Genomic DNA, 15,378 nt, shown 5'->3' with positions numbered 1-15,378 from the left:
CAGTAGTAGTGCGGTATCTCAACCTCCATGTCTCTCCCCATTCTTAGCAAAATAAGAATCAGTTATTGGATTTCCGCAGAGAAGCATTAGAGTGCCACTTACAGCTTATCCACATAGGATTTTAGGTCCAACGGGTCAGTGAAAAACAAAGTTTTATTATCGTGGGTTACCTGAACCCTTGCAGGGAATAGCATAGCAAAGCGAATCCCTTTAGCAAATAAAGTTTTGCATTGTTGGCCCATCCAGCGTCTTTGTTACGAGACAGCAGAATTTTTGCTCCTTTAAATTCCACAGTACGTTTCACACGGTATGCCTGCATCAGTTTCTCTTAACAGCATAATTCAGGACTCGTGCCAAAACCGCTCTCGGACGCTGCTCCTCTTCTCTGGTCGTCCCAGTCCGATGCACCCATTCAATCTGAAGAGAGCCGGGAGATATGGTAACATTTAGATACGTAGGAAGCCACGTTTCAATAAAGTCCCGCAACTCCTTGTCTTGCACCGACTTGGGTAAGCCGATTAGCCTCACATTATTGCGTCGACTTCAATTCTCCAGATGATCCGTCATTTGCACCAGTTGCTGTGTTAGTGCTTCCACTGCCTGTACTCAACCGTCAAGGGCCTCCGATCGATCCTCCTGTCCCCCAATGCGTTCCTCCGCCTGCTGTAATCGCGTTGCCTGCTGCTCAAAAGTTTCCTTGATATCATCGACAGAGGCCTGTAACTTATAGAGGCAGTCACCCAGTACTGCTGTAAGTTGTTTGGTTAGTTTTCTTATCACCTCCTCCTGCAGTGTAACCACGGAGGACTGCTGTACCGCCATCTTGGGGCTCCCTGGCTGCACGCGGTCTCTGATGGGCCGTGGCGTCTTCGCCGGCATGCCCCCGTGGACCTGATGACTTGGGCCGTCCAAACTCCTCCAAATACAGCCTCATAACCCTCTTTATGTTCCATGGGGGGAACTTAGGAATCAGTAATTTTGCGGATTATACACTGGTGAGGTACAGCGGGGCAGATGAGCGTCTTCTCAGCCTGACTGCATCACGTGACCCCCCAATCAGCTATGTTTGACCTTGCAGGTTGGGCTTCGCTTACACCCATACACTCTCTGGTGTTTTTCCTGCAAATCTGTGGTGGATTACCGTGCATACTATCCTTCCCCTTATGGGGTCAGCTACCATTATCCTTTCAACCTCAAAATGGCTTTGCCCGCCATGTTTCCTGGCTACTCTTCAGTATCTAGAATAACCTGGACTTCTATTCCCCGATTTGGCTGTTCATTACCTTCCAAAATCAACTGGGTCTCGCTGCTCACAAGCAGCTGGTCTTCCACTCTCAGAAACAGCTACTCTGTGGCTCACTGAAGCAAATAGACTGCTACTCAAAGAAATAGCAATTTTGTTATTCAAAGAAACAACTTCTCTGCTCCTCAGATTCCGCTACTCTGCTTCCCATAAAATCAGTCAAGCTGTCTCTTGCTCAACAGATTCAGGTAGACAGCTTCTGAATTGGCCGAGCTGCTGCTCACAGAACTGACTTAATGGGTCCTTTCAGGTTGTTTTACACTAACTACACTGCTCATAGGATCATTTTATATGCTGTTCAGAGGATCAGCTCATAGAACCAAGGGATCTGCTGCTCTCAGCTGGTTGGCCACTTGCAGAATCTCCTGATTATTCTGAAAAATCACCATAGCTGCTGCTCACGACTTATGCTAGCCTACTGCTCACCTCACAATCAGTTGAGCTGCTGGCTTGGTAGGACTAAAGGAAAGAAAATTATCAGGTAAAACAATATCTCCTTATTGCTTGGTGCTCACAGACAAAGCAAGCAGTGTAATGGCACAGAGCTATGAAAAAGGAGACAAGGGATCAAAATCCTATATCCGCTCTTCACACTTTAACAAACATCTCATCATCCTACCTACACCTTATTACCAGGTGACATACTACACAGCACTTCGTACTCTAAATTATCCTAGTGCTATCTTTATATAGGAAGAATAAATATAAATTCTGGCATGCTGTATATGTCTTAAAGCCATTTAAAAAAATGAACACATACGGGAAGTGACGTCACGAACCTGAATGGCTGCCTAGGTGTCTAGCTCCGACGCAACCCTCTTCAATTTAGCTATAATAGCGCTCCTCTGCTTGTTAAGTGGACTTAATTTTGTATTACAACGATACTTGCGGTGTGTGGATCTTGCTGCGGGAGGTTTCTTCGAAGCAGATGGCGACGGCTCGGAAGGAGAGCGATCGTCCCTCAGAGAAGCCAGCGCCCCGGACCACGCAGCGCCATGTGCTCTCGTCCGCACCCGCATCTCATTCTGACTCCGATTCTGCTCCGTCCCTGCGTGATTCGGGCAAATCCTCCTCTAAGCAGAGTCTGCCCAAAGACCTAGCGAGACTTTTTTCAGAGATCCGCAACGAGATCAAAGCTTCAAAGGAGGAGATCCTGGAAAAGATGGATGTGCTGAGCGTGGGCCTCCGGGAGATGGGAGGCCGCGTGGAAGATCTGGAGGTGCGAGTGGACGAGAACGCTGAAAAACTGATCGAGACAGAGACGCGTCTTTCTAAAGTAATTGCCTCACACGCCGAATTGCAACTTAAATTGGACGACCTGGAAAATCGAGGGCGCCGCAACAATTTGCGGTTTCGCGGCGTCCCAGAGGTGGGGGACCAAGAAGACGTCAGCGCCATTGTGAAGTTGCTTTGTGGCAAGCTGGTAGACTCTCTGGACATTTCTTTTGAACGTGCACACAGAGCGTTAGGAAGACGGTCAGATAATAGACCACGAGATATAGTGGTCTGTTTTTCCACTTTCACCATAAAGGAGCAGGTGCTGCAGAAGGCACGCCAGGTACAACACATTGATTACAACGACGCACAAGTCAAGGTTTTCCAGGACCTGTCGGCGCACACTTTGTCTCTGCGGAGAGGGATGAAGCCAGCTTTAGAAGTCCTAATGAAGCAAAAAATTCCCTACAGATGGACATTTCCCTTTGCCCTTTGCTTCATGACAGGAGGGCATTTGCATCGAACCCGGTCCCTTGAGGAAGTCTGGAAGATCTTACGCTCCGAGGGATTGGTGACCACAGACGGCCCGCCAGCGGAACTGGACCCGACTACGCGAGCTAAGCTCCAGAAGTGGCAACAAGTCCAGGGCAAGGTGAAAAAGACCTGGACAGGCACCTGACTGGACAGCATGATCTTGTATGTTGGTCTATAGTGGAGTGCCATGTTAGCCTGTCAATGCTTTTTATAATTACAAAGTTAAGGGTTAAGGGGATGGAGAAATTGAAATGTATGAAAGGAGCATTGGGAAAGGGGGGCTTAGTTTAACATTGGTTTCTGTGTTGCAGGGGGGAGATTATAGTTTGATAAGCAGGGGTAAGGATTTAGGGGGGGCGGAGGGAGGGGGTCGGGTAGCTGAGCGGGGGAGTGGGTTCTTCCTCTTATACTCCTAGACGGGGGGTTATGACCTTCGCTAGTGGAACTAAGGGGGGAAGGGTGGGAGGGAGTAGTGGGGGGGATGGGGGGGTCTTTTTTCAGGGTATGTATGTGTCACGGGGTATAGATGGGGGGAAGAGGGGTTGTAGTAACTGTGGAGGGTTTGGTGGGGGAGGGGAGGGGTTCTGGGTCAATGTGGGTCTGAGTGTTACTCCTTCTTTGTTTTACATGAGTGATATACTGAATAAGCTTAATGTCTGATTTTAAAGTGCTCACCTATAATGTAAAAGGGCTTAACTCTCCATACAAGCGTCATGCCCTTCAGCGTGAATTGCGCTTAATGTGCCCGAAGGTGGTGTTTTTACAAGAAACGCATTTGTTACCAAAACATGAGGGACTACTGGCTTCCAAACTATATCCGGGAGTATACTGTGCTTCTGATGTCAAAGGGGGGAAAAAAAGAGGAGTTGCTATCCTGTTTCATAGAGATGTCCATATACAGGTTCTCCACATGAGGAGACACACTGGGGGGCGTTTTCTTCTTATGCATGTGCATCTTGAGCGGGAGGAGTTTACTCTGGCTAATGTTTACGCCCCCAATGAACACCAGGAGAGGTTTTTTTTAAGTACCTTCACAGGGAAATGCAGCGTTTTTCTCGTGGGAGGGTGTTCATGGCTGGAGATTTCAATGCAACCATGCAGCCTGGACTTGACAGGTCTACTCCTCCTGCTAAAGCGGATTATAATATCTCACGGGCTTTACGGAACTTAGTAGAGGATATGGGTCTGTGTGACTGGTGGCGACTGTGTCACCCGAGAGGGCGGGACTATACCTTTTATTCTCAAGCACACCTTTCTTACTCTAGATTAGACTATGTGTTTCTTGACAAGACCCTTTTGGACGGAGGAGGGGAATCCGCCATTGGCCATATTAGAATCTCAGACCACGCTCCGGCCTGGGTTGCCGTTCCTTCTTTTGAGGGGGAGCGAAGGGACCGAAGGTGGTCATTTAACAACTGCTTGTTACAGGACCCTCAGATTGTAGCGGATTTCCTCCCGGTCCTGAAGGAGTACTTTGAGATCAATATGGACTCGGGACCAGCTTTGAGCACTGTATGGGATGCTTTTAAAGCGGTAGCGTGAGGACATTTTATTAAGTGTGCCAGTCAAAGAAATAGGGCCCATAAAGAGCGCTTGCTGAAATGTATGGCGCAAATTGGAGATTTAGAAACAAGATACAGGGCATCAGGTCGGGTAACTGACTATCGTAAACTGCAAGATGTGAGATTGGAGCTGACTGGGTTACATGAGGAGAGCTTGAAGTTTGTCCATGCACGATTAAAACAGATTTATTATGAAGGTTCCAATAAGCCTGGGAGGTTGCTGGCTAGGAAATTAAGAAAGCTGAGAGCTGATAGACACATTGTGCGTTTGAAAGATGTGAATGGGGCCATGTTACATAAATCTGCCCAGATCAGGGAGCGCTTTGCCCAATTCTATGAGTCTCTATACAGGGAGGATGCTGCCGTACAGGTTGGGGGGATAGACCAATACTTAGCTGATAGAGGATTGGCTGTACTATCCGAAAAGCAAAGAAGAGAATTGGACGACCCGGTGCAATTAAAAGAGGTGTTGCAGGTTATTAAGGCCTTGCCGACAGGCAAGGCGCCAGGTTTGGACGGCTTTACTAATGAGTTTTTCAAGACGTTTGCTCGAGAACTGGCGCCGTGCTTGACATTGGTTATCAATTCGGTTAGAGATGGGCAGACACTTCCTAGAACTATGTTGGAAGCCTGGGTGGCGGTAATACCTAAGCCTCAAAAGGACAGCACGGAATGTGCTTCCTATCGCCCCATATCAATTTTGAACACGGATGTAAAAATCCTGGCTAAGGTGCTTGCTAATCGTTTGGGTGAGTTGTTGCCTACCTTGATCCACCCAGACCAGGTGGGATTCGTGCCGACGAGGCAGGCCATGGACAATGTGCGCCGAACCCTGGACTTGATACACTGGGCTCGGTCGCGGGCCTGTCCGTTGGTGTTGCTGGGTTTGGACGCGGAGAAGGCCTTCGACCGAGTCCATTGGGGGTTCTTGGATAGGGTGCTGCATAGATTTGGAATTGGGCCCTTATTTAGATCTTGGATCCAATCGCTTTACACTCAACCACAGGCATGTGTTAGGGTTAACGGTGGGAATTCGGGTGCGTTTTTGTTGTGGAGGGGCACCCGACAGGGCTGTCCGTTGTCTCTATTGCTGTTTGCCCTGGCGATGGAGCCACTGGCGGCAGCCATTCGAGAGAACGTGAACATTTCCGGGGCTGAGGTGAGGGGGCAAGAACATAAAATCGCGCTATTTGCGGATGACGTGCTATTGTCACTAACTAACCCATTAATCTCATTGCCTAACCTATTACAGGAAATAGAGGGTTACTCGCGAGTCTCAGGCTATAAGCTTAATGCTAATAAATCGGAGGGCATGGTGGTGGGGGTGCCGTTGAGAGTGTACGAAGCGTTGCAAGCGTCATATGTCTTTAAGTGGTCAACTAGATCTATACAATATCTAGGGGTACAGATTCCTGCGGTACAGTCGGAATTGTTTTCTGTCAACTACCCGGTACTTCAGAAGGCGATTTACAGTGATTTGGATAGATGGTCTCATATGGGACTGTCTTGGCTAGGCCGGATAACGGCGATTAAAATGAATATTTTACCTCGGCTATTGTACTTCTTTCAGGTCCTTCCCTTGAGGTTGCCTCGGTCTTTCTTGTCTAGTTTGCAGGATCGCCTGTTACGCTTTATATGGAACCAGAAGAGACCCCGTTTGGCACGGGCTATTTTGTATAGGAGTAAGCACCTTGGCAGTCTGTCAGTGCCGAATTTGTGCTGGTACTATTGGGCTGCTCAGGCTAGGTCGGCGGTAGAGTGGTTTAGGGGGGAAGACCACAAGCTCTGGGTACATCTTGAGCAAGCTATGGTGGGGTCCCGCAAGCTGGGTAATTTAATGTGGTTACCCAACAAATATAGAGGGCGGGTTGACCGGTTTCCTCCGACTGTACAAGCCACCTTTTACTATTGGGATCGCATGTTTGCTGAACGTCAACCCCTGTTTCTGGTTTGGCACCCATAGCCGACAACCCTTTGTTTGGACCGAGCGTTGGGAACCCTGTCCTTGAGCGCTGGGCGGAGTCCGGATTGGATATGATGGGTCAGTTGCACGTAGGAGAAGATTTGGTTTCCTTTGACGCCTTGAGGGAGGATTTCCGGCTGCGGCAAAGTGATTATTATGTTTATTTGCAACTGAGACATTTCTTGAAAGGGCCTGAGTATGTAGCTTGTCTTAAGAGGGAAACACACCCAACCAATGGAAGAGGTGTGTGTGCAGCATCATAGTACAAGGGGTATGATCACTTTTTTATATACGGCCTTGGTAGCACACCAAAAGCCTTCATTGTTGCATAGGAGAAGGTGGGAACAGGAATTAGATTTCACTTTAACGGATGAAAAATGGCTACAGCTGGAAAAGGGGACTATGCATTCCGCGAGGTCGGTGTCTGTGAAAGAGAATGCAATTAAAGTGTTTTTCCGATGATACCTCACTCCGGCGCGTTTGCACCATATGTTTGTGCAGGTTCCTGACAGTTGTTGGAGGAAATGTGGTGCTGTGGGTACAATGAGACACATATGGTGGACATGTCCAAAGGCTAAAGCGTATTGGAAGGCGGTGCAGGCGCGTCTTCAAAGATGGGTTGGTAGACCTGTACAGTGGCATCCACTAGTATTCATATTGGGACAGCGACCAGAAGGCCTTAAAGAACATGAATGGTTTCTGACAAGGGCGGCCCTACAGGCAGCAAGAGTAAATCTGGCTCAGAGTTGGAAGTCGCCCTTAGTGCCATCACTGGTACGCTGGCTTACTAAGCTACAATATATGTGTGAGATGGAGAGACTGACAGCAGTTAACTCTAAGATCTTGCCTAGGTGGGAGAGAATATGGTTGCCATTCTTGAATGCTGGGTAGGGGAGAGTGTCACTGGACTGAACCACAGGAAGGAGTATTACAGCACGGTAAGGGGGGAGGGAGGTGTCGAGGGGGGGTTAGGTCGGGTGGGGGTAGTTTCTGTATAAACTTGAAAAAGTTGAAGTTATCTGGGGATCTAAGTTAGATTTGATACGAATTATGGTCATTGCTCATTTATGTACTAAGACTTCTGTTTTAATCTAGATGTGTTTCACGATGTTTATACCTTGTTGTGTATCAAAATAAGTTCAATAAAGACTTCTAAAAAAAAAAAAAAAAAAAAAAATGAACACACACTTCAATGTAATTGGGGTGTGTGCATGAAGAAATAACTTGTACCACATATATATAGTTGATACTTGTTAAAATTTAATAAATTTTAATTTTAAAAAATGCACAAACACGCACATATTCGAGGGGGACGGGGTGTATGCAAGCGTGATTTAAAACTGATTTCACTGCTTCATTGAGCCCAAACAATCAATAAATGAAAGAATTCTACAAAGAAATTAACAGAGGAGCCAATGCTCAAAAAATCCAGTAAAAAACTTTGTCCGTTTAGATCCACGGTAGAAGTTACTGATTTTGAAATAGCAAGCGATGCTCAAAAGAAATCACATGCAAATTAAATTCACGTAAATTTAGCAAGCAGCTCGGCAGGGAAAGTACCTAGCACATGCGCAAAACAGTCTCTAAGTAGGTGTCCATGTTCAGTACATGCCCAGGAATCCCACTGCTGTACTCTTTCCCCTGCAGTACTTAAGAACATAAGCGTTTGCCGCACTGGGACAGACCAAAGGTCCATCAAGCCCAGAATCCTATTTCCAACAGTGGCCAACCCAGGTCACAAATACCTGGCAAGATCCCAAAACTGTAGAATACATTTTATGGTGCTTATCCTACAAATAAGCAGTAGATTTTCCACAAAGCCATATTAATAATGGCTTATGGGCTTTTCTTTTAGGAAGTTATCCAAAACCTTTTGGCTCCACAGGTCTCCATTCTTCTGCAGTTCTCTGATTCTGGCTCTACCTTCCTCCTGCACTTTACTTGTCTTCTCTCAGGCTGCCTGAAATGTCCTCCTGGGGCTTTCCCTCAGTTGATTGGCTGTCTGCTTGTTTCTCCTCACCCCACCCAGCTGACATCACAGGGTCTTTCCCCAGCCGACTGGCTCTGTGCTTGTTTCTCTACCCCCTCAGCACCCATTGATGTCAGCTGGAGAGGCTTTCAGGAAGGAGGAGATTCCTAAGCAAGCAGATGCTTCTCCCAGAAGTCGCCCTCACACAACAGCAGCTCCAGACCTCATGAAAAATTTTGCATGTTAAAGGTAGGCGCTCCTTTTTGTGCATCACTGGAATGTTCGTTTTAATACTAAATCAGCTCACTGTAATACATTTGCATAGGATTATTGTTGCTTGCTACAGCAGTCAGTAAGATGGATGCAGAACCCCTTTGAGCATTACTCGCTAAATAACATGCTCGCTAAACTGGATAGAACCAGTCAAAATCAGACATTCCTAGAACAGTAAGCTTTGTGCATCGGCTACAGAGTAAGGTAAAGAAAGAGTCAGACCACTAACCTTTAAACTGCACAATTTCCCCATTCTGAGTTTTTGGTAGTCCCTTCAGACACACTTCACTGGTGAGGGCTAGACTTATGCCACAGCTTCCCAGCAAGAAACCAATCTGCTGGCCTCCAGCATCCTGATCCAAAAGAAATAAATAATTTGTTGGAATATTAGAGAACCAATAGCCCCAGAAAATGTCCTCTCACCTGCACTGCTAAATAATGTCCAAAAAGCCATAAAAAAATTTGAGATAATTGTATCAACTTAAGGTGAATGCTAATCAAAACAAATGGAGAGAAAGGAAGATGAGCTCATGCAAAGAACAGCATGCTGATAGCTGCTAAGAGAGAAGTGGGAACAGCAGGACCCTGTAATAAAATCTGGCTTACCAGAGATCATAGAAGAAATGAAATTGCTCAGATTATCCAGACCAAAAAAGGCTAAGGAAGAGAGCAAAGCGGTGGAGATTGAGGTAAACTCTGTGCCTTACTTTTTATGAGCAATAAAGTTACTCGTTCTCCAAGAATACATAGTCTGTGACATGGGGGTGATGTCATCCAATGGAGCCCTTGTGTGGGAATCAGTCTCCATCTTGTTTACACCAAACTTTGAGCGCACTACATTTTCCTACCTTTCGCTGTCACATGGTACCTGACCAGTCAAGTCCCTAGCTTAACAGTACAACTCCAAAGGGGAGAAGGGAGGGTATTTCGAGACTATGTATTCTGTTGCTCTCAGAGAACATCTCCAATAAGTAATTTCGTTTTCTCCAAGTACAAGCAGGATAGTCTCATATGTCAGACTCCCTCTATACAGACTGCCTTCAACAATAAAAGGGGAATAAAAACCTTGTCATTTCCATAGCACATCATGATTGTTTCTAACTTCCCACATTGTTTAATAGGTAATTAAGTTCTGAGAGGACATTTCTCTGGTAAGTGAACACTACTTTGCTTTGTGCTTTGGGAACTTAAAGATTGGGGTTTAAAGAAGGAATTGTAGGTTAGTGTTTAGCTGTTAAAATTTGCTTTTTAATTTTGCCAATCTCCATAGTCTTTTCCACTTAGTTTTAAAAGCTTTGGACCATAGCATTAACAGACAGAATCTAACAGCCACTTCAGGATCTAATTTAGTATTAGGGGCGAATAAAAAGAGAGAGAGAGAGAGAGAGAGAGAGAGGGAAAAGCAAGCAGGACCTAGTTTAGTATTAAGGGGGCAAAAAAAAGAGAGAGAGAAAAGCAAGCATCATTAACTAGTTGCCATAGTGTATAAACCCTTTCCCCATAGTTTTAAACCGAATTTTTCTCTAGAAATAGGCATTTTCCCCATAGTTTTAAACTGAATTTTTCTCTAGAAATAGGCATTTTCCCCATAGTTTTAAACCGAATTTTTCTCTAGAAATAGGCATTTTCCCCATAGTTTTAAACCGAATTTTTCTCTAGAAATAGGCATTTTCCCCATAGTTTTAAACCGAATTTTTCTCTAGAAATAGGCATTTTCCCCATAGTTTTAAACTGAATTTTTCTCTAGAAATAGGCATTTTCCCATAGTTTTAACTGAATTTTTCTCTAGAAATAGGCATTTTCCCCATAGTTTAAACTGAATTTTTCTCTAGAAATAGGCATTTTCCCCATAGTTTTAAACTGAATTTTTCTCTAGAAATAGGCATTTTCCCCATAGTTTTAAACTGAATTTTTCTCTAGAAATAGGCATTTTCCCCATAGTTTTAAACTGAATTTTTCTCTAGAAATAGGCATTTTCCCCATAGTTTTAAACTGAAACTTTTTCTCTAGAAATAGGCATTTTCCCCATAGTTTTAAACTGAAACTTTTTCTAGAGGTAGGAACTAAACAGCCAAGAACTCCTTTGTTCTAAACGGCAGTTATTTTCTCTTCCTTGGCTGCTGGAGAGTTAGCTCATCCAGTGACCTCAATTAAGTGATAATTAAGGTGTGGGGGAAGTAGAATACTTGCATAGGTTGCTGAATCAGCTAAAAGAGCCTGTTCAAAAGAGGCCCCTTAGATTCAAAAGTATATAAAGAGGAAAGGTCCCACTGAACTTTCGTTCTGAGAAGTTCTGAGAGAAGAGGACATTTCTCTGGTAAGTGAACACTACTTTGCTTTGTGCTTTGGGAACTTAAAGATTGGGGTTTAAAGGAGGAATTGTAGGTTAGTGTTAGGCAAAATTAAAAAGCACTTTTCCACTTAAGTTTTAAAAGCTTTGGACAACAGCATTAACAGATAGAATCTAACAGCCACTGCAGGATCTAATTTAGTATTCCCCCCCACCCCTAGGACAACGCCTCATTTATAGTGTTATTGTAATTAGGGTAATAAGCAAGGAGCGCTCTTACAAAGTTTTAAATACATTTCATTACCATCTAAGAAGGGAATACTAAATAAATCATACAATATACTATATAAAGTAAAAGACACTTTTATATTAGGCTAATATCCTTAATACTGTAGCAAGTTTTAAGTTATTGAAAAACTCAAAAAACACTAAGATGGAGTCAGCAGTCCAGCAGCGAGAGGGGTGCTATCCAGTCTTTTGCATTGAGTGTCACATGTATGATTATCTCCCAGTTGGTGAGATGCCATATGTTTGCGCCCGATGCAAAGAGCTCCTAGCTCTTAGAGAACGTGTCCGTTCTCTTGAGGCTAGAGTAGCAGACTTGGTGGAGCTGAGGGAGACAGAGAGGTACATAGAGGAGACCTACAGGGATGTTGTAGAGAAGTCCCACCTCCAGTCTAGTAGCCCTTGTGCTACCTTGGAGGAGGGAGGTCTCCTAGAAGGAGAGCATCACCCTGGTGAAGTAGGAAGTATTCCTCTAGCCAGGACCTGCCCACCAGGGGATGTACTATCCTCTCACACCGAGGATATGTCTCCAAGTGCTGCCCGGGAGGGAAAGGTTAGGACAGCTGTTGTAGTTGGTGATTCGATCATTAGGCATATAGATAGCTGGGTGGCTGGTGGACATGAGGATCGCCTGGTGCCTGCCTGGTGCAAAGGTGGCGGACCTCACACGTCACCTAGATAGGATTCTAGATAGTGCTGGGGAGGAGTCCGCTGTCTTGGTACATGTGGGTACCAATGACATAGGAAAATGTGGGAGAGAGGTTCTGGAAGCCAAATTTAGGCTCTTAGGTAGAAAGCTCAAATCCAGATCCTCTAGGGTAGCATTTTCTGAAATGCTACCTGTTCCACGCGCAGGGCCCAAGAGACAGGCAGAGCTCCGGAGTCTCAATGCGTGGATGAGACGATGGTGCAGGGAGGAGGCTTTAGATTTGTTAGGAACTGGGCAACATTCTGGGGAAGGGGGAGCCTATTCCGAAAGGATGGGCTCCACCTTAACCAGGGTGGGACCAGGCTGCTGGCGTCGGCATTTAAAAAGGAGATAGAGCAGCTTTTAAACTAGAAATGGGGGGAAGGCCGACAGTCGCTCAAAAGCGCATGGTTCGGGAAAAGGTATCTTGCAAAGATACCTCACAAATAGGGAAGATAGGGTTTCTGGATAGTGAAGTTGCACAACAGACCGTGGTAGGCCAGGTGCCCTTAAATACAACTAAAGATCAGACAAAAGATGGCAAATCAATAGTGTCAGGTACTAAGCATCATGCAAATAGGAACAACAAACATACTCTGAAATGTCTATATGCAAATGCTAGGAGTCTAAGAAATAAGATGGGAGAGTTGGAATATATTGCACTAAATGAAAAATTGGATAGAATAGGCATTACTGAGACCTGGTGGAAGGAGGATAACCAGTGGGATACTGTCATACCGGGGTACAAAGTATATCGTAGTGATAGGGTGGACCGGACTGGTGGAGGGGTAGCATTGTATATTAACGAGAGCCTTGACTCAGATAGATTACAAATTCAGCAGGACACAAGTCACACCTGTCGCGTTCTCGAGGGCCTCGGCATACTGTCAGGTCCTCGAGGCAGGACTGGAGTTCGTGAGCCCTTGGGCCACTGCCGAGGAGCGGCAGCGGCAGGCAAGACCACCTTGGAACTGGATACACAGAAGAGCAGTACTGGAACTCTGGACTGGAGTAGTACAAGGCCGGCAACTAGAACAGACGAAACAGGAAGAGCTTCACCTGCACTTAGCCACCGTTCCTCCGGAGTTGAGCTCCGAAGTGCAGGTGGCCGGCAGGACTTGCAGGATAAGGCAGGAACTGAAGATCCAGAGGACCCACCCTGGGTCTGGGATACACGAGGGAGACAGGGCACGGAACTAGACTAGGACTGAGAGCTGCACGTAGCCGCTAAGCCAGAACACAAGACAGACTATGAAGACAAGACAGGCAAGAGCTTAGCAGGAGCAAGAACTAGGGCAACGTGCAAGCTAGGCAGAAGGGGAATCAGGGAATACCCACCGGGTAACCCCACTAGCTAGGTAGCGGCACGATACAGGATCAACACCCTGGAAATACACACTAGCTAGACAGAGACGGGATTCAGGATATACACTCAGGGTTCAGGATAAACACATAGGATGTACAAGCAAGGTTCAGGATATACACTCAGGATATACAAGTAGGGTTCAGGATATACACACAGGATATACGTAGCTAGGCAGAGCGGGGAACAGGGTAACACTAGCTAAGCAAGAAACAGGTTTAAGGGTAGGCACTAAAGCTGGGCAAAGCAGGGCTCAGGGTTAAGAGAGAAAACCCGGAATAACAGGCCAAGGGTCTTGGGCTGAAGCTACAGCAGCTCCACACACAGCCAGAGAAATAAACCCCGGCTGTAGCTGAGTAGCTCCGAACCCAGGCTGAGAACAAACATAGACTGAGGCTACAAACACTGGGGAAAGCACCAGAAAGACTAGGAGTCCCCAGACACACAAACAGAGGGGCAGAGCCCACCGGGAAGGACTTGCAGTCCACAGGTACAGAAAGCAAATGGGTAGGAACCCAGAGACAGGCTTAGTAGCAGCGCAACAGAACTCTCACTAACCTGCTGTCTTTTAGGCATGACACCATGCAAAGGCCCTGACTGCAAGCACAGCACTTCCTTATGAAGGCTCTCACTGATGGGTCACCAGCAGCAGGACAGAAGCAGGAAGTACACTAACCCCAAAGAGAGGCTTGACACACATAGGAAGAGAGCCCACAGGAAAGACAAGCAGGAGCCATCTTGGAAGCTGGCAAAGAGCTGGTGGCAGCCATCTTAGATGCTGGCTCCCCAGAGAGGCATAGCACACACAGGTGAGGTCTAGTGAAGCAACCAGCACACCCGGACAGAGACAAGACTAACACTAAGACAGACAGAAGCCAGCAGAGCTGCTGACCCCCAGAAAGAAGGTAAGGTTGAGTGTGGTCACGGCCACAGACGTGACAACACCTTTGAATCATTGTGGGTTGAAATTCCATGTATAAAAGGGAAAACAATGGTGATAGGAGTGTACTACCGTCCGCCTCGCCAGGACGCGCAGGTAGACGCAGAAATGATAAAAGCAATCAGAGACGCGAACAAAATGGGCAATGTGATACTAATGGGTGACTTCAATTATCCAAATATAGACTTGGTAAATGTAACATCGGGACACGCTACAGAGGTACAATTCCTTGATGAAATCAAGGACAGCTTTATGGAGCAGCTGGTGCAGGAGCCGACGAGAGAAGGAAAAATTCTAGACTTGGTCCATAGTGGAGCGCATGATCTGGTGAGGGATGTTATGGTACTGGGGCCGCTTGATAACAGTGATCATCATATGATCAGTTTTGATATCGACCTTGAAGTAACTGTACACAAAGTCAAATACGTTAGCGTTTAACTTTAAAAAAAGGAGACTATGATAAAATGAGAAGAACGGTAAAAAAAAAAAAACTTAGGGGGGCAACTGAGAGAGTAAAAACTATACAACAGGCGTGGACGCTGTTCAAAAATACCATCCTGGAGGCCCAGGCCATACATATTCCGCGAATTAGAAAAGAAAGACGGAAGTCCAAAAGACAGCCGGCCTGGTTGAAAAGTGAGGTGAAGGAAGCTATTAGGGCTAAAAAAACCGCCTTCAGAAAATGGAAGAAGGAACCGTCTGAAAATAACAAGAAGCAGCATAAGGAGTGTCAATGCAAATGCAAGGCGCAGATAAAGAAGGCCAAGAGGGATTACGAAAAAATGATAGCATAAGAGGCAAAAAAAACATAGTAAAAATTTTTTTCGGTATATTAAAAGCAGGAAGCCGGCAAAAGAATCGGTTGGGCCGCTGGATGACCGAGGGGTAAAATGGGCGATCAAGGAAGACAAAGACATAGCGGAGAGACTGAATGAATTCTTTGCTTCGGTCTTCACCGAGGAAGATTTGGGTGGAATACCGGTGAATACCGGT

The 15,378-nt window shown here is 46.0% G+C and overlaps 1 protein-coding gene across 3 annotated transcripts in view; it reads right to left on the bottom strand.

The window, feature by feature from the left end:
- The window catches only part of DIP2B (disco interacting protein 2 homolog B), a 596,277-nt gene that overhangs the window by 219,141 nt on the left and 361,758 nt on the right, over positions 1–15,378 (bottom strand). For all 3 annotated transcript variants that reach the window (XM_030198260.1, XM_030198261.1, XM_030198262.1), the window contains one exon: positions 9,049–9,172. In XM_030198260.1, coding sequence (XP_030054120.1) covers positions 9,049–9,172 — 124 coding nt within the window. The remainder of the gene's footprint in view (positions 1–9,048; positions 9,173–15,378) is intronic.

This window comes from Microcaecilia unicolor, chromosome 3 (assembly GCF_901765095.1).
Source record: "Microcaecilia unicolor chromosome 3, aMicUni1.1, whole genome shotgun sequence".
Lineage (NCBI taxonomy): Eukaryota > Metazoa > Chordata > Amphibia > Gymnophiona > Siphonopidae > Microcaecilia > Microcaecilia unicolor.
Note: the sequence above shows the minus strand (reverse complement) of the source record. Positions and strands in the feature narration are given on the sequence as shown.